Here is a 21,641-nt window from a genome sequence, read left to right as displayed (position 1 = left end):
TTCTGGATGGACTTAATCTGTTTGGGGCCAAATAGGTAATAACGTGGCAATACAGTAGTATTATTAACATGTTAGTGAACACCATTATAATCATTTATACAGTACAGTAGTATTATTAACATGTTAGTGAATACCATTATAATCATTTATACAGTACAGTAGTATTATTAACATGTTAGTGAACACCGTTATAATAATTTATATAAGACTTATGAGCATGTTAGTGAACACCATCAGAATCATTTATATAATATAGTAGTATCATTAACATGTTAGTGAACACCATCAGAATCATTTATATAATATAGTAGTATCATTAACATGTTAGTGAACACCATCAGAATCATTTATACAGTACAGCAGTATTATTAACATATTAGTGAATACCATTATAATCATTTATACAGTACAGTAGTATTATTAAAATGTTTGTGAACTCCATTATAATCATTAATGCAATACGGTAGTGTTATCAACTAATTATTTATTAATTCATTATCATGAATATCTATTATAATCATTCATAGAAAAGTAAGAGAAGAAATGTTGAGAGTGTAAAGACTGAATCTTTGAATGCTCCGTGGGGGGTTTGGGTCCAGAGGCGAGACTTGGTGATCGTGTTCCTGGGTCTATAGCCCTAAGCCTCTCTGGGGGCCCTAACAGGGGCCTGGTAGGTAGACCAGCCGGTTTATCGGCTACTAGAGGCTGGTACTCTTTTTGTTAAGCCTATTTACAGAAAAGGCTGGAATACTTGTGAGATAGCTGCAGGCAGTTCAAATAACATCTTTAGGGTCAATCAGTTAAAGTTAACAATAGCTTATGGTATGATCCAGTTACAGAGTTTCTATCATGGCCCATCGCTACAAACACACAGATACTCTCACTATCAGGTTGTGTGAAACGTCCCAACCTCCATGAGTCCACAAAGCAGGAAGAACCTCTTAACGCTGAGTGCTCAGGAGGCTGTATGTCTGTCTGAGGAATAATTAACACACAACACAAAGCTCACTGCCTAACCAGCCTTCACTCCCAAACCCACACTAGATACACAATATCCCAAGCAGTAAACTGAATAAATCCACAGATCCCGCGTCAGTACTACTGCGGACATTTCACCGAACTGCCAGCACACTTCATCTAGGAGCGTCAGAGCCACAGCAGCGTAGTACTTCCCCTGAGAAAAGCCTAACCCTAACCCTAACCCTACCCCTCACCCTCACCCTACCTAACCCTAGCCCTGACCCGGGTGCCAGGTGGCCCTCTGAGGGCAGCAGGTCGGTGGGTCAGGAGCCGCTCTGGAGGACCTCCCCACACATTAACAGAAGGACATCAAGAGAAGGAGAAGGAGGAAGAGAGTAAATAGAGGCAACCTACCAAATCCTGTTTAGCCATCGGACTGAGGCAGCGGCCGGGAGGGAGTGCAGGTGAGAGCTGGTGGGAGGGGCTGTTCGTTTAGCACCTTCACCAAGACCTCGTCATAGGCCAGTGCTTTCGAGTGCTCCAGGGTGATCCACGCCCTCTCCTCTCCTCTCTCCCCTCACCTCTCCCCTCTCCCCTTCCTTCTCCCCCTCTCCTCTCTCCTCCCCCCTCTCTCCTCTCCGCTCTCTCCTCTCCTCTCCCCCCTCACCTCTCCCCTCTCCCCCCTCTCCTCTCTCCTCTCCCCCTCCCCCCTCTCCTCTCTTCTCTCCTCTCCTCTCCCCTCTCTCCTCTCCTCTCCCCTCTCTCCTCTCCTCTCCCCCTCTCCTCTCCTCTCCTCTCCCCTCTCTCCTCTCCTCTCCCCTTTCTCCTCTCCTCCTCTCCTCTCCTCTCCTCTCCCCTCTCTCCTCTCCTCTCCTCTCCCCCTCTCCTCTCCTCTCCCCTCTCTCCTCTCCTCTCCTCTTTCTCCTCTCCTCTCCTCTCCCCTCTCTCCTCTCCCCTCTCTCCTCTCCTCTCCCCCCTCTCCTCTCCCCCCTCTCCTCTCTCTCCTCTCCTCTCCCCCCTCTCCTCTCCCCCTCTCCTCTCCTCTCCCCTCTCTCCTCTCCCCCCTCTCCTCTCCTCTCCTCTCCTCTCCTCTCCTCTCCTCTCCTCTCCTCTCCCCTCTCTCCTCTCCTCTCCCCCCTCTCCTCTCCTCTCCTCTCCTCTCCTCTCCTCTCCTCTCCCCTCTCCTCTCCTCTCCCCCTCTCCTCTCCCCCTCTCCTCTCCTCTCCTCTCCCCTCTCTCCTCTCCTCTCCCCTTTCTCCTCTCCTCCTCTCCTCTCCTCTCCTCTCCTCTCCCCTCTCTCCTCTCCTCTCCTCTCCCCCTCTCCTCTCCTCTCCCCTCTCTCCTCTCCTCTCCTCTTTCTCCTCTCCTCTCCTCTCCCCTCTCTCCTCTCCCCTCTCTCCTCTCCTCTCCCCCCTCTCCTCTCCCCCCTCTCCTCTCCCCCTCTCCTCTCCTCTCCTGGCCCTGGTTTCTCCACTGACCTCCATTCAGGCTCTGTTGGATAAACAGTCCTGAACACCCTCCCCCCATTCTGCTCCGTGCCACAGCAAAGGGTGTGTCCAGGTAGCTTGTTTTATACCTGATAGACCGGTCTCCTGAACCTGCGCTGATTCCTGGTGTGTGAGTCTATTGTGTTTCAAACAATCAGGGCTGAACCAAACACCATCGTGGTTAATCAAACAAAGAGTATCCAACACACCATCAACCCCTGTTCAACCAGCGAGCATCCACGCTAGTCCAGGTGTCTTATGGGCTCAGAGAGAAGTATCCTTCCTACTTTACAACGCCCAATCTGCTAACATTGGTGACACACGTACCCAATCCCTCCTGCTCCCTCAGATCCTCTTCTCCGTACACCTGTCTGTACCCTCTGCCCGTCTCATCACCACGGGGCACAGAGCATTCAGCCGCTCTGATCCCCGTCTCTGGAATGCTCAGAAACATCATTTCATTTCCACTTTTCAAATACCATCTCAAAACCCATCTGTTCAAAACTGCCTCTTCCACCTGATGCCAATTACTATTTCTGTGTTGCTACAATTTTCTTTCTTTCTATATATATTTTTTTTTAATTGAGTTCCTCTCAAATGACTTTTGTGTACCTCTGTACCGTGTCCTTGAGTGCAGAAAAAGGCGGCTTTAAATAAAATTATTATTATTATAATGATCTAGATATATAATTTACAATCAAATCGATTAAAACAACCAAATCACATAAATGAACATGCTCAGACAAGTTGTTGTGAAAAAATATTTGATGAGATGTGTGTGTACACCCAAAACATGCACATGCACTCTGAATGAGCACATGCACTATAATATAGCACATACACTATGATATAGTACATGCACTTTAATTGAGCACATGCACTAAAATATAGCCTATGCAGTGCACTACCATTGAGCACATGCACAGGCAGTCGAGTCATGGTTGCAACGCAGAGCAATATGATGACCATTGAAGCCTTCACTAAAGTAACAAATCAACATGTTGTGTATCGATGCAGTGAGCAGCCAACATAAGGGTCATCAGGAGCAAGGGCGTAACCACGCATTCTTTGGGGGGGTCGTGTCCCCCCCAATGTTGAGAAAATACTAACCTGTCCCCCCCAATATACAGCAGGATAAAATGTAAAATATATGTTCTCTTTTTATGAACCCTGTCAATGGATCGGTCTCTTGTTATGTCTTATTTATTTTCAATTTATTTCCGTTTGTTAAGTGTGTGAATCCCCCCTCCTAATTGTACACTTGTGCGATTTAGTTTGAAACCACCTCGCAACTTTCTGCGTTGTCATGGTTACCCCACACTCTTTCTTCAGTGAGAGCCAAGAAAGTAAAGTTGAGTAATGGAGGATTTGAGGTTACCTAAAAAGCAGAAGAAACTGGACCAACAGCCAAGCATACGCAGTTTTTTTCAGACAGTAAGTAACTTGATACCAAGCTTTGAGTAAGCAAATAAAACGAGTAGCCTCGTAAAAGCAGAATATTAAATATAGCTCATGAAGGTCAGTCGCTGTTCTTTTGATAAAATGACATGGTTACGATGCAGGCAGCACAGAGAGAGAAGGAGAGAGACAGGCATGCTGAAAGCAGTGGCCAGACAGGGACATGCTCTGAACATGCAGGTGATCAGGTGAGTCATTTGAATGTAAGTAACGTTATTTAACGTGTTGGAGAGGAGGTAACGGACAATTTATGGTTACTTAAAAAGCGGATAAAACTGGACCAGCAGCCGAGCGTACACGTTTTTTTTTTTTCTCCAATTAGTTGCTTGATACCGAGCTAAATGTGTGAGCAAATAAAACGAGTAGCCTAATTAAAATATGAGTCGCTGTTTTTTCTGATAAAATGACGTGGGGTCACAATGCAGGCATCACAGAGAGACAGGGAGAGAGACAGGCATGCTGAAAGCAGTGGCCAGACAGGGACATGCTCTGGACATGCAGGTGATAAGGTGAGAATTTTGAATATGAGACTAGACAGCCTTACAACATTGTTTATAACCTGGGCCTACATGTCAGCAATACATAAAAGTAGCCTACTTCTAATACAAGCAGAATATATAGACCAAAATGATCACGAAGGTCAGCCACTGTTCTTCTGATAACATAATGACATGTGGTCACAATGCAGGCAGCACAGATAGACAGGGAGGCAGAGAGGCAGGCTGAATTGTAGGCAATGCACTTAAAAAATAATAATAAAAAATTGGACCCCCCCAATGTCTAAACCATGGTTACGCCCTTGATCAGGAGCACCTTGTTGTTTAAAGGAAGCCCAAACTGGGACCCTGCCAGTTTTGGCTTCGACTCTCTGATGTACAGCAGCAATAGCCTGGCTCCGACGACCGCCTACGTACTTCCACTCAATTTTCTTTCCCTTCAGTACAACGTCTGCGTAATGCCCTAAATGCCACGAGGCATTTGGAGGACAGGTAACAGGTAACTACGTCTGCGTTTGCGGTATGTTCGCGGGATTTCGCCGGCCAAATGTTGCCGGTCGAATCAGCGAACAGAGGAAGTGGTTGCGAACAATGACTTTGAGGTCTCACGCTAGTTTGAGTTGTAGCCAAACGTAATCGATTGGTTATGGCAGATCCAGAGTGGCACTGGGCAGAGCCAATAGTCTTAAACTGCAACCGACACCAGTGAGTTAATGTTTGTCGAGAGAGGCGAGGCTCTCTCTGGTTTAGTGAGGAAAAGGAAACGAAGACAGCAGCAGGGATTGTTGGAATACCAAATAAAAAGTACAGAGATTAACTATTTCTGCACCACTAGAGGGCGGTGTTGAGTCTCAGCGAAGAAAGGGGGGTGTGCCCTTATGTCAAACTCTCCTCCAACTTGCACTTTAAAAAAGCCGCCCTTAAAACCTCTCGGACTGGAATCAATAAATAGGGATTAACCCTAACCCTATTAGCTGCTTTCACACATACTAAATAGTTTGTCGAGTGGCAGGTGGATAACCCCAGCCCCACAGACCGCACGACAACCAGAGGTGCCTTTACGAGAACATACAGAACAACGGAAGAACACTCAACACACAACCCAGAACACAGCCCACGGACACGAGGGCCTCGGTGCGGGCATCGCTCCAGCACAGAGCCCCCCTGTCACCGAGCTGCGACCCCACATCAAACCCTCACAATCGGTTCTGGGGGTTCTGGGTCTTAAACCTGGAGGGCGCTCTGAATCCAGATAGTTTGATGCCGTCCCCGGATCCCAGGAACGTGCTTGATCGTTGATTCGAATAATTTAATGTGGTTTATATAGTTGCTGGATTGAATCCATATGCAAAAAATATGTGCGTCGCAATATTTGACTGCGTAAACGTTTAGAAGGTGGGCCTTTCAGAGATAAAACGACAAAAACAACACACAAAACACAAAAACAATCCCCCAAATATCTGCCAGGGTTATTTATCTATATATATGTATACTTTAGCAGAAACAGGAAGCGAAGAAAAAACAATCTGAAACCGAGACTGTGCTGAGGTTAACTGAGCGCATGTCTTCTACAGTGAGATTAAAGACATGACAGCAATACACATATTAGAGGAGGACATGGGCCGTTAGAGAACCCTTTAGGATCGTGTGTGTGTGTCGACGGGGGCGGTGTCGTGTAGTCGACGGAGGAAGTATGCCACCGAGAGCGAGAGACGGAGTGTCGCTCATACAACAAGAGTAGGACCAGAAGCTCTCTGCGACCAGACGGACTCCGACTCAGTAGCCTGAACATCTGGAATAGGAAAACACGTTACAGCTGGAGTCCCGCGTTCTGTCCGGAGGGACAGCTGAGAGGCGATATCTCTGATGGACCAACTCCGAACTCTGTGGGTTCTGCTCTTTACTACAGTCTGCAGCAACAGTGTGTCATCAGGTAATAATTATAAGTTAATTTAAAGTGTTTATAATAATTACCTATTATTTTCCATAAATGTCTCTCTAATGTTCTTTCCTCGTTTGTGTGTGTGTGTGTGTGTGTGTGTGTGTGTGTGTGTGTGTGTGTGTGTGTGTGTGTGTGTGTGTGTGTGTGTGTGTGTGTGTGTGTGTGTGTGTGTGTGTGTGTGTGTGTGTGTGTGTGTTTTTATGATGGTCTTAATACTCACGGTATTAATACACAGCATTGGCCATTCTCACATCTGTCGCTGTTGCAATGCATTTAGAATTTGAAATTTAAATGGTCATAATAACTTTTGTTATGATTATTATTATAAAAAAATGATATCCTCGCAGTTCTGTCCCATCTTGGTGTGATCCAGATGCCGCGCACGCCAGCCTTCTCCCAGTTTTCTTGCGGCATTTCACGGAGGCACGTCCCTTTTTGGTCGAATTCTGAGAGTATACCAAGTTCAGTGATGACGCTCTCAACAAAATGGCTGTAAAGAGATTTATTTTCTTTGTATTAGTACCATGTTGGTCATTTTGATATCGATTTTAAAGGTCCCATGGCATGAAAATCTCACTTTATGAGGTTTTCTCACATAAATATGAGTTCCCCTGCCATAGCCTGCCTTTGGTCCCCCAGTGGCTAACAACTTGCGTACGGTGTAAAAAGAGCACTAGGTGTTCTGCTCGTGTGGTGGAATTTAACCGAGGTATAAACACTTCGACTAATTCAACAAAATAATTTAGGACACCAGGCTGAGGTCAGCACGCATTAACCCCGTAGCTTCCTGCTCCTCTGGTGGGTTCCAACATACGCTCTGACCCCAGACTCCCCGGCATCATGTCACGCCCTCGATCAGAATCCAGAGACGCTTTAAATGTTTTCTACCATTAGATATATAGGCCTAATAATAATCATGGTTTACCATGGAATATAATCATTCATTTCTACCACACTCGCCTTTGAAGAAAACGGAGGCTCAAGCACGCTGATTTTGAATCACTGTAGTGGGGGTTATCTCAGCCATGGTTGAGAAGGAATTGGGGGAAAGGAACTTTGGATTTGACTCCCTGAAGTACATGAACTGCGACATGCCGCCGGTTGCCGCGAGGCACCAACGCCCGGCAGCCGGCAGCCGGCAGCAGGCAGGGCGCGGTCTACTTCAGATTGATGTGAAAGTGGAAGAACTAGAGACGTCGGAGAACCCAACGCAGTCGTTTGTGATTCATAATATCGTCTGGAGGCGCACACAGCTTTTGGCCGTGATAATATGTGTTATATGATATAGATATCTATGTATTATATGATATTATTTAAATATATAGTTCCAGGACTGTAAGTGTTGTACACTTCCTTGTTATTTGGGTAACCGTTCTGCTTTTGGTGTGATGGCGCGTCGGACGTCGGACTCGTCTCTGGTATTTCCACAACGAGACTCGTGGTGGGGGTTATCTCAGCCATGGTTGAGAATGAATTGGGGGAAAGGAACTTATGCTTTGACTCCCTAAAGAACATGAACCACGACATGGAGGAGAAAGGGATTGTTGGCCGCGAATGACTCCCGCTTGAGCCCCGCTTCCCGCTGCTGAGGGACCACCGCCTCGGCGCTGCAGGAGGCGGAAGTGCCTAAGCGCTGCCTGGCAACAATCCCTTTCTCCTCCTTGTTGCGGTTCAGTCTACTTCACATTGATGTGGACGTGGAAGAACCAGGAACATCGGAGAACCCAACGCGGTCGCTTGAGATTCATAATATCGTCTCACACAGCTTTAGGCCGTGATAATATATATTATATGATATAGATACCTATGTATAATATGATATTATGTAGATATAGAGCTCCAGGACTCCCGTGTGTTCTAGAATATTTACCGAACACGGCTAAAGGCTGTGTGCGCCTCGCCATTGCGATACATCCACTGTAAACAGAGCGCATGGTACCGTGGCTGCATGCTGCTCAGGGCCACACCCCCACCCTCCTCCTTGACCCGCCTCGCTCCTCCTCATTTGTATTATATCTACAGACACCAAAACAGCGCAGTGGCTGTAACTCTGCACCACGGCTGAATTTCGGGAACGTCTTTGAATACTGTGTTAGTGGCCCACTAATACCTATATCAAAGAATACATAAAATAGCATGTCATGGGACCTTTAAATGCTCTTGCACACTAGATTACTTTGCTACCTTAGTCTGGTCACCAATTTATGCATTGCATGGTCTTCCTGTGCGTGCAATACAATGTAAAGTTTTGTTGTTTGTTCTCGAGCTGTTTGCTATAGAGGCGACTATATAAATCCCCCGCTGCCGGCCGGCTTTTTGACATATCCACGTGGGGTTGTATCACAAAGGGGATTTCATTGGACAGATTATGTAATCCAGATACCTTGGACACCAGCCTTCCGAGTTGCAATGTGACGATTTCCGGTCTTGGAACACATTGCTTTTCTGTTTGTCTTCGTGATTGTGTCATGAAATTGGCTAGTCGTTGTTTATTGTTAGCTACATTCGCCTCTGTAGCAAACACCTCGAAAACAAACAACACAACTTTACATTGTATTGCACGCACAGCAAGAGCTTAAAATGACCGACATGGTGCAAATACAAAGAAAATAAATCTCCTTAAGGGCGCAGCAATTTTTATTGAGAAAATCATATCTTAACTCGGTATACTAATTCCGAGGGGGCTCGACCAGGGGGCGTACCTCCGTGAAATGCCGCAAGAAAGCTGGGAGATTTCCCCACTTGCAACTCGGAAGGCTGGTGTCCGAGGCATCTGGAACACACCATAACGTTACACTGACACTGGGATTCCACCGGACGCGTATGCGCCGCGGAAAGGCTGCGCCGCGGAACGGCTGCGTCCTCTGCCCTGCGTCCATTCCTACCGGGCGCGTGACACCGGGATCTCACCGGACGCGTACGCGCCGCGGAACGGCTGCGTCCTCTGCCCAGCGTCCATTCCTACCGGGCGCGTAACGGCAGCGTAGCGCTGCCTTGGGAGCCCGCCAGTATTCACGCGAGATCACGAGATCACGCGATAATTCTAAACCTAATGTACTCACCTTCCACTCCCAAAACTATTGCAATTAAATGCCACGCTTTGTCCTTTCTGACATTTTCCTTATAAAAAGGATGATTTGGTACATAAATGACTTCATGTTGCTGAACTTCGACAATGAGTCTCTCGTCGTCAATGTTGCCGACCCTCTGAGACCCACCGGTCATGACGTAATAATGTTGATGTGAAGTTACATGAGCTGAGTATTGTGTTTTATTTTGAAAATTGACCGGATGCTCTATGGCTTTTACTTTTCACTTCCTGCCCGGCTCGACCTGCTCTGTCGAAATTGACGCGGTTTAGCAGCGGCTCGCGGCAAAAATAGAATTGGACGGAAAGATAGCGCCGCGGCGCAGCACGCAGCTCCTGGGACGCTGCTGAAACGTTCCGCGGCGCGCCCGGTGGAAATGGTCTCATTGATTAGAGTGGAAGCGATCAGCAGCGGTGACCGCGGCGCAGCCGTCCCGCGGCGCGTACGCCTCCGGTGGAATCGAGCCTTCACACTACATGCGTCTGTGGACGTATCTCAATGACATTGCATTGGGCGCTTTCGAAATGCATTGTGCAAGTTCTGTCGGCTCTGTGGCCTGCGTCAAAAAGCTGGCCACAAGTAATCATTCATGTATGAAGAGTTGATAGTCCAGTCCCTGTATGCTGCCCACTGAGGGCCCACTGAGGGGCCCCACTGAGGGCCCCTCTGAAGGCCCCACCGTCCTGAAGACCTCCAGACAATCAATAGGATCGGCTTTGTTAGCGGGAAGTGATTAGATTGGCTGCAGGCTGCGTCTCCAACGACTAGTCCCCTATATGTCAGACACGCCGCCGCTCATCCGTCGGCGATCACATGTAGTGTGACCGTAGGGTCAGGCTGGCGGACGACGCGTCCCCTCCGTCCGACGAAAGACTCTCTCCGGTCCCTTCGTGTGTTTTTCCGTCTGCACTTCTTGCCGAACCGAACAGAGTGGAATCGTACTGGTCTGCGGTTCCACTGGCCGTCCGTTCTTGCATCGAGCCTAGCCCCAGTAAGGCTTACCCTGGAGATGTGTGTTCCTCAGCCTCCCCCCGCCGGCCGGACCACCTGAGGGCCAGCCGATGGGATGGCGAGCAGACGGTGGTTTGGGACCCCCCTAGTGACGTCACACCCCTGGCCCGGTACTCGGTCCAGATGTCAAAGTAAGAGCCCCCCATCTCTTAATGATGAATCACCCTCGGCGATTCTCATGAGTCTTATACATTATTTCAAACAACGATTTTTATCCTTTTGTTTAACGTTCGCTTTCCTCTTCATCTAGTATTTATTAAAGAAAAAGTTCTGGTTAGTGAAGGACCGAATGTCATCTGAGCCCTTGGTCTCCTCTGTTTCCCGTGCCTCCCGTTATCGCTCCCCAGGCATAAAGAGGAGTGGCGGGGCGTGTCGAACTGCACGCTGATCCAGGCCCCCCTCTGTGAACTCACCTGGCTTATCGACGACTTCATGGAGCCGTACCGGGTCAGAGTCCAAACCGTCACAGCCAACGGCGTCTCAGAATGGGCGGTCCTTAGGAAGCTCCTCCCCAACGACAGTAAGGCCCTCTTATTGGTTGAACCCCTGTCACTCCTCCTGATGGGCTGCTGGGCGGTTACCTGACCAGGTGGGTGTTGTCTGACAGGTAACCTGCGGCCGCCCTCCTTCACCCTGCGGGCGTCCTCCCACTCTCTGAGCGTGACGGTGGACGACAAGCCGCTCCTGAGGAAGATCTCTCTGTTTGGGATGACCTACACCATGTTCCTGGAGGAGAGGGGCCGACCCAACGAGGTAGGGGCCCTCATTATGGGAGGGAATACGTTTACCTTTCTAAATGGAAACAATGGGAACTTAACGTTACATTTTTACATTAACATTCAGGGCGTTTAGCAGACAATTTTATCCAAAGCAACTTCCAATAATTACATTTGTCAGAAGAAGAGAAACAACAATATATGGCTATCGGTACAGTAAGGATGTTAATAGAACCAAGTGCCAACACTTACAATTACTAGGTTAACTTATTCCCTGTACATATGAAGAGAGCTTGGATAAGATTCTACACAAAGCTAAGTACTATGTTTAAGTGCAAGGACGTACAACATACAATAAATGCGTGTTTTAGAGGTGTATCAGCGATGTTGGGTGACGTCGATTCTGTTGGTATTTGAAGCGAGATCCCAAACAAACAGAGCCAGCTCACCCCTCACTTCTGTGTTTTGTGCATCCAGTTAACCTATCATGAACGCAGCGCAAAAACCCACAACACCCACCACTTGTCGTGGATTGGTTGGAATACTATTTATTTTGGTTTTGAGTGGTTGGTAGTACAATTCGTTTTTGTGTGCGATCTCGGAGCATAGACTGCCTACAGAGACACATATTTTTGAAGGCCTGCTTATGGGACGGGCAGCTAGCGGATCGTGAGGAAAGATCAGATGAATGTGATCATTTATGTTTCGGCCTAGAACCGCTGATACAACCTTTAAGTGCCAGGACGGACAACATACAATAAGTAAGTCCATTAAGAGCCAGGACGGACAACATACAATAAGTAAGGCCATTAAGAGCCAGGACGTACGACATACAATAAGTAAGTCCATTAAGAGCTAGGACGTACAACATACAATAAGTGAGTCCATTAAGAGCCAGGACGTACAACATACAATAAGTGAGTCCATTAAGAGCCAGGACGTACAACATACAATAAGTAAGTCCATTAAGAGCCAGGACGTACAACATACAATAAGTAAGTCCATTAAGAGCCAGGACGGACAACATACAATAAGTAAGTCCGTTAAGAGCCAGGACGTACAACATACAATAAGTGAGTGCCATTAAGAGCCAGGACGTACAACATACAATAAGTGTGTACATTAAGTGCCAGGACGTACAACATACAATAAGTGAGTACATTAAATACCAGTCATACTCAGCCTTATTGTCCCCCTGAAGAGAGTATGTCAACAGAACGTCATGTTTGACCAAAACGTGTCCCCAGACGAGCATGGCGTACCTGAACGACGACACGGAGGGCCCTGAGGGGAGGAGCCACACCTTCCGGGCATTGTACTGGGGGAGGGACTACTGCGTCCGGCTTCAGGTGGCGGGAAACACGGGCCTTCAGCGCAGTGACGTCTCCGCCCCGCAGTGTGTTCGTCTCCCCGTCCCAGGTGAGGAGGACCTCCAGCCTCATGGTGTCATAGGACCTCCATCCTCATGGTGTCATAGGACCTCCATCCTCATGGTGTCATAGGACCTCCATCCTCATGGTGTCATAGGACACTATCTCACTGTCACAGGACACTATCTCACTATCATAGGACACTATCTCACTGTCACAGGACACTATCACAGGACCCTTTCTCACTATCAGAAGGACACTATCACAGAACACTATCTCGCTATCACAGGACACTATCTCACTATCACAGGACACTATCACAGGACACTATCTCACTATCATAGGACACTGTCTCACTGTCAAAGGACACTATCACAGGACACTATCTCACTATCATAGGACACTATCTCACTATCACAGGACCCTATCTCTCTATCACAGGACACTATCACAGGACACTCACAGGACACTATCTCACTATCACAGGACACTATCTCACTATCACAGGACCCTTTTTCACTATCACAGGACACTATCACAGGACCCTTTCTCACTATCACAGGACACTATCACAGGACACTATCTCACTATCACAGGACACTATCTCACTATCACAGGACACTATCTCACTGTCACAGGACCCTATCTCTCTATCACAGGACACTATCTCACTATCATAGGAAACTATCACAGGACACTATCTCACTATCACAGGACACTATCTCACTATCACAGGACACTATCTCACTATCACAGGACACTATCTCACTATCACAGGACACTATCACAGGACATTATCACAGGACACTATCTCACTATCACAGGACACTATCTCACTGTCACAGGACCCTATCTCTCTATCACAGGACACTATCACAGGACACTATCTCACTATCACAGGACACTATCTCACTATCACAGGACACTATCTCACTATCACAGGACACTATCACAGGACACTATCTCACTATCACAGGACACTATCTCACTATCACAGGACACTATCTCACTATCACAGGACACTATCTCACTATCACAGGACACTATCACAGGACACTATCACAGGACACTATCTCACTATCACAGGACACTATCTCACTGTCACAGGACCCTATCTCTCTATCACAGGACACTATCACAGGACACTCCCAGGTGAGGAGGACCTCCAGCCTCATGGTGTCATAGGACCTCCATCCTCATGGTGTCATAGGACCTCCATCCTCATGGTGTCATAGGACCTCCATCCTCATGGTGTCATAGGACACTATCTCACTGTCACAGGACACTATCTCACTATCATAGGACACTATCTCACTGTCACAGGACACTATCACAGGACCCTTTCTCACTATCAGAAGGACACTATCACAGAACACTATCTCGCTATCACAGGACACTATCTCACTATCACAGGACACTATCACAGGACACTATCTCACTATCATAGGACACTGTCTCACTGTCAAAGGACACTATCACAGGACACTATCTCACTATCATAGGACACTATCTCACTATCACAGGACCCTATCTCTCTATCACAGGACACTATCACAGGACACTCACAGGACACTATCTCCCTATCACAGGACACTATCTCACTATCACAGGACCCTTTTTCACTATCACAGGACACTATCACAGGACACTATCTCACTATCACAGGACACTATCTCACTATCACAGGACACTATCTCACTGTCACAGGACCCTATCTCTCTATCACAGGACACTATCTCACTATCATAGGAAACTATCACAGGACACTATCTCACTATCACAGGACACTATCTCACTATCACAGGACACTATCTCACTATCACAGGACACTATCTCACTATCACAGGACACTATCACAGGACATTATCACAGGACACTATCTCACTATCACAGGACACTATCTCACTGTCACAGGACCCTATCTCTCTATCACAGGACACTATCACAGGACACTATCTCACTATCACAGGACACTATCTCACTATCACAGGACACTATCTCACTATCACAGGACACTATCACAGGACACTATCTCACTATCACAGGACACTATCTCACTATCACAGGACACTATCTCACTATCACAGGACACTATCTCACTATCACAGGACACTATCACAGGACACTATCACAGGACACTATCTCACTATCCCAGGACACTAACTCACTGTCACAGGACCCTATCTCTCTATCACAGGACACTATCACAGGACACTCACAGGACACTATCTCACTAACACAGGACACTATCTCACTATCACAGGACCCTTTCTCACTATCACAGGACAATATCACTGGACCCTTTCTCACTATCACAGGACACTATCACAGGACACTATCTCACTATCACAGGACACTATCTCACTATCACAGGACACTATCTCACTGTCACAGGACACTGTCACAGGACACTATCTCACTATCACAGGACCCTATCTCTCTATCACAGGACACAATCTCACTATCACAGGAAACTATCTCACTATCACAGGACCCTATCTCACTGTCACAGGACACTATCACAGGACACTATCTCACTATCACAGGACACTATCTCACTATCACAGGACACTATCTCACTATCACAGGACACTATCTCACTGTCAGAGGACCCTATCTCACTGTCACAGGACCCTATCTCTCTATCACAGGACACTATTACAGGACACTCACAGGACACTATCTCACTATCACAGGACACTATCTCACTATCACAGGACCCTTTTTCACTATCACAGGACACTATCACAGGACCCTTTCTCACTATCAAAGGACACTATCACAGGACACTATCTCACTATCACAGGACACTATCTCACTGTCACAGGACCCTATCTCTCTATCACAGGACACTATCTCACTATCACAGGAAACTATCACAGGACACTATCTCACTATCACAGGACACTATCTCACTATCACAGGACACTATCTCACTATCACAGGACACTATCACAGGACACTATCACAGGACACTATCTCACTATCACAGGACACTATCACAGGACACTATCTCACTATCACAGGACAGTATCTCACCATCACAGGAAACTATCTCACTTTCACAGGACACTATCTCACTATCACAGGACACTATCTCACTATCACAGGACACTATCTCACTATCACAGGACACTATCTCACTATCACAGGACACTATCTCACTATCACAGGACACTATCTCACTATCACAGGACACTATCTCACTATCACAGGACACTATCTCACTATCACAGGACACTATCACAGGACACTATCTCACTGTCACAGGACCCTATCTCTCTATCACAGGACACTATCACAGGACACTCACAGGACACTATCTCACTATCACAGGACACTATCACAGGACACTATCTCTCTATCACAGGACACTATCACAGGACACTCACAGGACACTATCTCACTATCACAGGACCCTTTCTCACTATCACAGGACACTATCACAGGACCCTTTCTCACTATCACAGGACACTATCACAGGACCCTTTCTCACTATCACAGGACACTATCACAGGACACTATCTCACTATCACAGGACCCTATCTCACTGTCACAGGACACTGTCACAGGACACTATCTCACTGTCAGAGGACCCTATCTCACTGTCAGAGGACCCTATCTCACTGTCACAGGACACTATCTCACTATCACAGGACACTATCACAGGACACTATCTCACTGTCACAGGACACTATCTCACTGTCACAGGACACTATCTCACTGTCACAGGTAACTATCACAGGACACTATCACAGGACACTTTCTCACTGTCACAGGACACTGTCTCACTGTCACAGGACACTATCTCACTATCACAGGACACTATCACAGGACACTATCACAGGACACTATCTCACTATCACAGGACACTATCTCACTGTCACAGGACCCTATCTCTCTATCACAGGACACTATCACAGGACACTATCTCACTATCACAGGAAACTATCTCACTATCACAGGACACTATCTCACTATCACAGGACACTATCACAGGACACTATCTCACTATCACAGGACACTATCTCACTATCACAGGACACTATCTCACTATCACAGGACACTATCACAGGACACTATCTCACTGTCACAGGACCCTATCTCTCTATCACAGGACACTATCACAGGACACTCACAGGACACTATCTCACTATCACAGGACACTATCTCACTATCACAGGACCCTTTCTCACTATCACAGGACACTATCACAGGACCCTTTCTCACTATCACAGGACACTATCTCACTGTCACAGGACACTATCTCACTATCACAGGACACTATCTCACTGTCACAGGACACTATCACAGGACACTATCACAGGACACTTTCTCACTGTCACAGGACACTATCTCACTGTCACAGGACACTATCTCACTATCACAGGACACTATCACAGGACACTATCTCACTGTCACAGGACACTATCAAAGGACACTATCACAGGACACTTTCTCACTGTCACAGGACACTATCTCACTGTCACAGGACACTATCTCACTATCACAGGACACTATCACAGGACACTATCACAGGACACTTTCTCACTGTCACAGGACACTATCTCACTGTCACAGGACACTATCTCACTGTCACAGGACACTATCACAGGACACTATCACAGGACACTATCTCACTGTCACAGGACACTATCTCACTATCACAGGACACTATCTCACTGTCACAGGACACTATCTCACTGTCACAGGACACTAGAGAGACAGACTGATTGGGGGGCATCGTCACATTGCTTTGTATCTCACTTAACCCCTCTCTCCTCCATGCCCATCAGAGTGGTACTACTACGCAGTGCCCTCCCTGTCCGTCCTGGCCGTGCTGGCCGGGCTCGCGGTCATCATGGTCGCCCTCTGCAGCTTCCTGAGGCATCCAGAGAAGACGCCGCTGGCACTGGTGAGAGGCGGCAGCTCACTGCCGAACCACAGCAAGTGTTTTTTGTGTCACTGTGCAGGGCGATATATTGTGAAATGTCTAGTCCTTGGTTTTGCTCTTTGAGTTTTCTTGATGAAGGTTTGATAGGAATCAAACCACCCGGGCAGCAACGCGTCACGAGTTGACAAGGATCACAACTCAAACTCCTCGTGAGCTCGGTTGGCACAGAAGTTCCTGTTTGGTAATACTGAGCAATAACAAAGTGTCCGCTTTCGTGTCCCTCTTTGACTTGCAGGAACCCCCCGAGAAGAGCTGGTCTCCCCTCAGGGTGGGAGAGGGGCCCATGGAGGTGGTCACCGACAAAGGCTGGCTGCTCTGCATGCCCAAGACCCCCCTGGAGGGCTGGGGGGGCCCTGGGCCCCGGAGCCTGGAGGCCTTCAGACCGGAGACGGACTGGAAGAGCGAGAGTAGAACCAGCATGGACAGCGGTGTGAGCGTGAGCTCCAACGGCGCCACGAAGACGGGAGGAAGTGATGCGGTCCGACAGGAAGACAGCGGGTGGGTGAGCAGCGGCGGCTCCCGGGGCGCGGGGGCTCCTCCCCCGCGGGTCTGGAGGATTCACGCCCGCCCCGAAGAGGAGACGGAGGCCCCCGCTGCCTCTGGGCCGGGCCCCCAGCGACGGGGCTCCGGCAGCTCAGAGGGACCGGACGGCGGGTCTGGGCAGAGTGGTCCGGCCCCGGACCCGTACCGGCACCAGGCGGGTCCGGGGCCGCAGGGCGGGAGGGCGGCTCTGAAGGAGGCCGCCCCCACAGGCTACCAGAGGGGACAGACCCCCGCGCAGCCCCCTGGGTACCAGCCCGCCTTTCACACAAACTACCGGCGGAAAACGCACATCATGATGGAGACGCTGGTGAGCGTGGAGGACTCTGATTTGTCGTCGGAGCGGACGCGCACGGTGTTGGATGATGCGTCCCCCACGCTGTTCCTGCCCCTCACGTTCCTCCCCTCTGTGAGGGGGGGCCTGGCCCACATCTCTCTGGGTGACGTGGAGCTCTGGGGCGAGTGACCCCCCACTGGGGAGACTGCAGCTTAATGCGATCGCTATTTAATTTATTTATTGGTTTATTAAGCTCTTCCTGCTGGCTGCTGGGCTTGTTGTTTTAAACAGGCTGACTTCAGAGCATATGTATATGGACACGTGTAAGGGTTCGGCTAAGGTTGTGTTGTTCTGTGATGTGTGCGTGAGTATGGGTTTTGGATAACTGTCTGTTGTTCTGTGGTGTGTGTGTGTGTGAAGGGTGCATTAGGAAAGGGAGACTGCCCCGTTGGTATCAAAAAGAGGAGATGCCCATAAAGCAAATGTTGGCTGTGAAGGGAAAGCCCAGGGATAAAACTTACTTCTCCTAAATTACGTTATGTTGTTGGTTCTCGCGTTGAAAGACTTCCTCCTTTGAGTATCAATTTCTGACTCTTGATTCAGTTTCGATGTGGGGAAAACCTACATTTCCGGAGAAACTTCTGGAATACATTTAACTGAATAGTCAAAGATATAGTGAACACATATGTGCTGTCAAAGCAGCCATCAACATAATGTACATCTCTATTTAATAAAGTTCGGCCTGGGTGACTTTTACATTCATAACAGCCTTGTTTTTGTAGTGTTGCCTCACTCTGGATGCTGTGCTCAAAGAGTATAACAATAGATTTATAAATGAGGAACTACCTGATCTACATGCTGGTCTACGCTGCTCTGTGACATTTGAACGCAAAGCCACTTCCTTTCAAAAGGGTTATACAAAGTTAAATTTCCATAAAGTCTTTCGGAAGAAAACTCAAACAGGAAGTGAGAAGTCACAGAAGAAACTTTTGACAAAGAATTCACAACTCTCACACATTATGTGAACTCCATGTAACAGATGAACCACATGTAACACGTCCCCTCAGAGGGGCCCTCGGAAGACCCCAATGTCTGGAGGTCTTCCTAAGCCCCCAGAGCAGCGGGACCACTTGGAGTCTGAGGCCGAAACGGGTCCCCTAATCAGACTTTTCACACCTAACCGTGCTCAAAACTGCCAGTGTGAGTGTGGCCAGTCTGGCCAGGCCACTTGGGAGAGGTGTGCTGCTACGGTACGGGCCGCCACGGTACAGATGCTAATGATCCGACACGCGCACACGCACGGCTACGCAACCTGAGCTGGATGACGTATAGTCCATGCGACGACATAATAAAGGCGACGAGCCTCCTTTCCCATTAAACGGTAAACATAAATCCAAATAAGCAACAGAATCAGCAAAGTGCAAACTGTGTTCTCTGTGTTGTTTTCCATTGTTGTTAAAACTCTGACTGGCGGCAGACTTTATTATGGTCAATGCAGCGGACGCTTGGTGATGACATGTTACGACGTGATGACGTATGTACAAGAGCCTACCGTGGCCGGGCCACAGTTGCGACGGCCAACGGCCACGGCCAGATGGCCTAGTGTGAGTGCACCCTAAGTGGTGCATTTAGTGAGCCCCATGTCTGGAGGTCTTCAGGACGGTGGGGCCTTCAGAGGGGCCCTCAGTGGGGCCCCTCAGTGGGCCCTCAGTGAGCAGCATACAGGGACTGGACTATCAACTCTTCATACATGAATGATTAGAGAAAACATACAGGCACACGCACTCAAACACACGCACACGCACACTCACACAAACACACACATTTAAAATAGCTCTGTCAACAGATATCATGTTTAGAGGACATTTTATTCAGCTCTTTGTGGAAGGATATTGGTCCAATCATTATAATTAAATATAATAATATATATAATATAATATATATTCATATATATCAAGAATAACACAAATAATAACAGTAATAATAATTATTATGCAAAAAGAATAATGAACTAGAGTAAGCCAATATTTTTTATAATAATAGAGACAACAGGAAGACAGGAAATCAACAGTTTAACAGAGGGAATCATTTCCTGTTTCTCAAAACCTGAAGTTTCATTTGAGGGTTCCACTGACAGAGAACGTTGAGGTCTTCTTCAACCCCACCTTTCTGTAGAGAGAGAGAGCGAGAGAGAGCGAGAGAGAGAGAGAGAGAGATATTAGGAAAGAGAGAGAGAGTGAGACAGACAGAGAGATAGAGAAACAGAGAAAGAGAGACGGATGGAGAAAGTGCAAAAGAAGACACAGAGGAAGAGAGAGAAAAAGAGCCACAATTAGCCTGCCCTGAGTATCTCGCAAAAAAGTGTGTGAATTCTGTGATATTCATCCAAAACAAAACACTTACGTGAGCACTTTATCCTTCAATGAAGGTTCTATGAGAGACAACGCAAGAAACAAAAAAAAGAATACTGAACATAACTGAACAATGAATTTACTTATTTCTTAATTACTATTGAGAAATCCACTCACTCTTCTTCTTGCAGCACTTTGTACAATCCTTGCACTTGTACTTGCAGCAGAACTGCAGGATGCCGATGGTGAAGAGGATGGCCAGGATGCCGAAGCCCACAGCTATCCCCACCGCGGCGGAGCTCCCCCTGCTGGCTGGAGGGGGCAGGACACACAACCCGTCAGCAGTGCACTTATGGGCCCGTAGGGAAGGGTCTTTCTCTGCTATTGATCTGATTCTCACTATCTGATGAAGTGGGATTGGAAAATCAATGGATGGTAATGGAACCCCCCGCCCCCCCAAACTGAGGACCTCGCTCTTCATCAGGCCCCCGTGGTGAGTGGGTGGTGTTGATCTTAACCTTTTCCCAATACCTTCACACTTCTAGTGAAACCGTAACTGAAGCCTAGACACGATACACGCTGACTCCTGTAGACACTAGGGCGACACGCTGAACCACAGAACTAAAGCCCTGCTGAGTGGGAAGTGAGACTGCTACGGAGGCGTCCTGTTAACGGTCCAGAGACTTCACTTTAAACCGACATCAGCTCCTGATAATAACACAGACATTAAAGAGCTGGATGAAGACTCACAGGTCTCTAGAACTCCTCTCATTCTCTGCTCTCAACTGCTCAAATGAGAACAACTGTTCTTACCGTCGTTGCCCATCGTTGTGGATCCCAGACAGACAGGTGGACGACCCCCACTGTGTATTCCTCCGCTCAGCGCCTCTGGTCCAGCTTTAACATCCGTCAGACTGCGTCTCAGAACAACTCCCTGCTGAACTCTGCCCTGCCTTCCATATTTAGCTCACCTTAGCGCTACCTTCCCC

At 47.8% G+C, this 21,641-nt stretch overlaps 1 protein-coding gene across 1 annotated transcript; it reads left to right on the top strand.

Moving 5' to 3' along the window:
• Window positions 1-3,488: 3,488 nt before the first annotated feature.
• On the top strand, window positions 3,489-21,024 carry il10ra (interleukin 10 receptor, alpha). Its single transcript, XM_056612066.1, has 8 exons — window positions 3,489-3,881; window positions 4,010-6,335; window positions 10,458-10,575; window positions 10,792-10,964; window positions 11,052-11,197; window positions 12,408-12,579; window positions 17,327-17,445; window positions 17,720-21,024. The coding sequence occupies exons 2-8, from the start codon at window positions 6,269-6,271 to the stop codon at window positions 18,488-18,490; spliced, it is 1,566 nt and encodes a 521-aa protein (XP_056468041.1). The 5' UTR covers window positions 3,489-3,881; window positions 4,010-6,268; the 3' UTR covers window positions 18,491-21,024.
• Window positions 21,025-21,641: the final 617 nt, after the last annotated feature.

This window comes from Gadus chalcogrammus, chromosome 16 (genome assembly GCF_026213295.1).
Source record: "Gadus chalcogrammus isolate NIFS_2021 chromosome 16, NIFS_Gcha_1.0, whole genome shotgun sequence".
Lineage (NCBI taxonomy): Eukaryota > Metazoa > Chordata > Actinopteri > Gadiformes > Gadidae > Gadus > Gadus chalcogrammus.
Note: the sequence above shows the minus strand (reverse complement) of the source record. Positions and strands in the feature narration are given on the sequence as shown.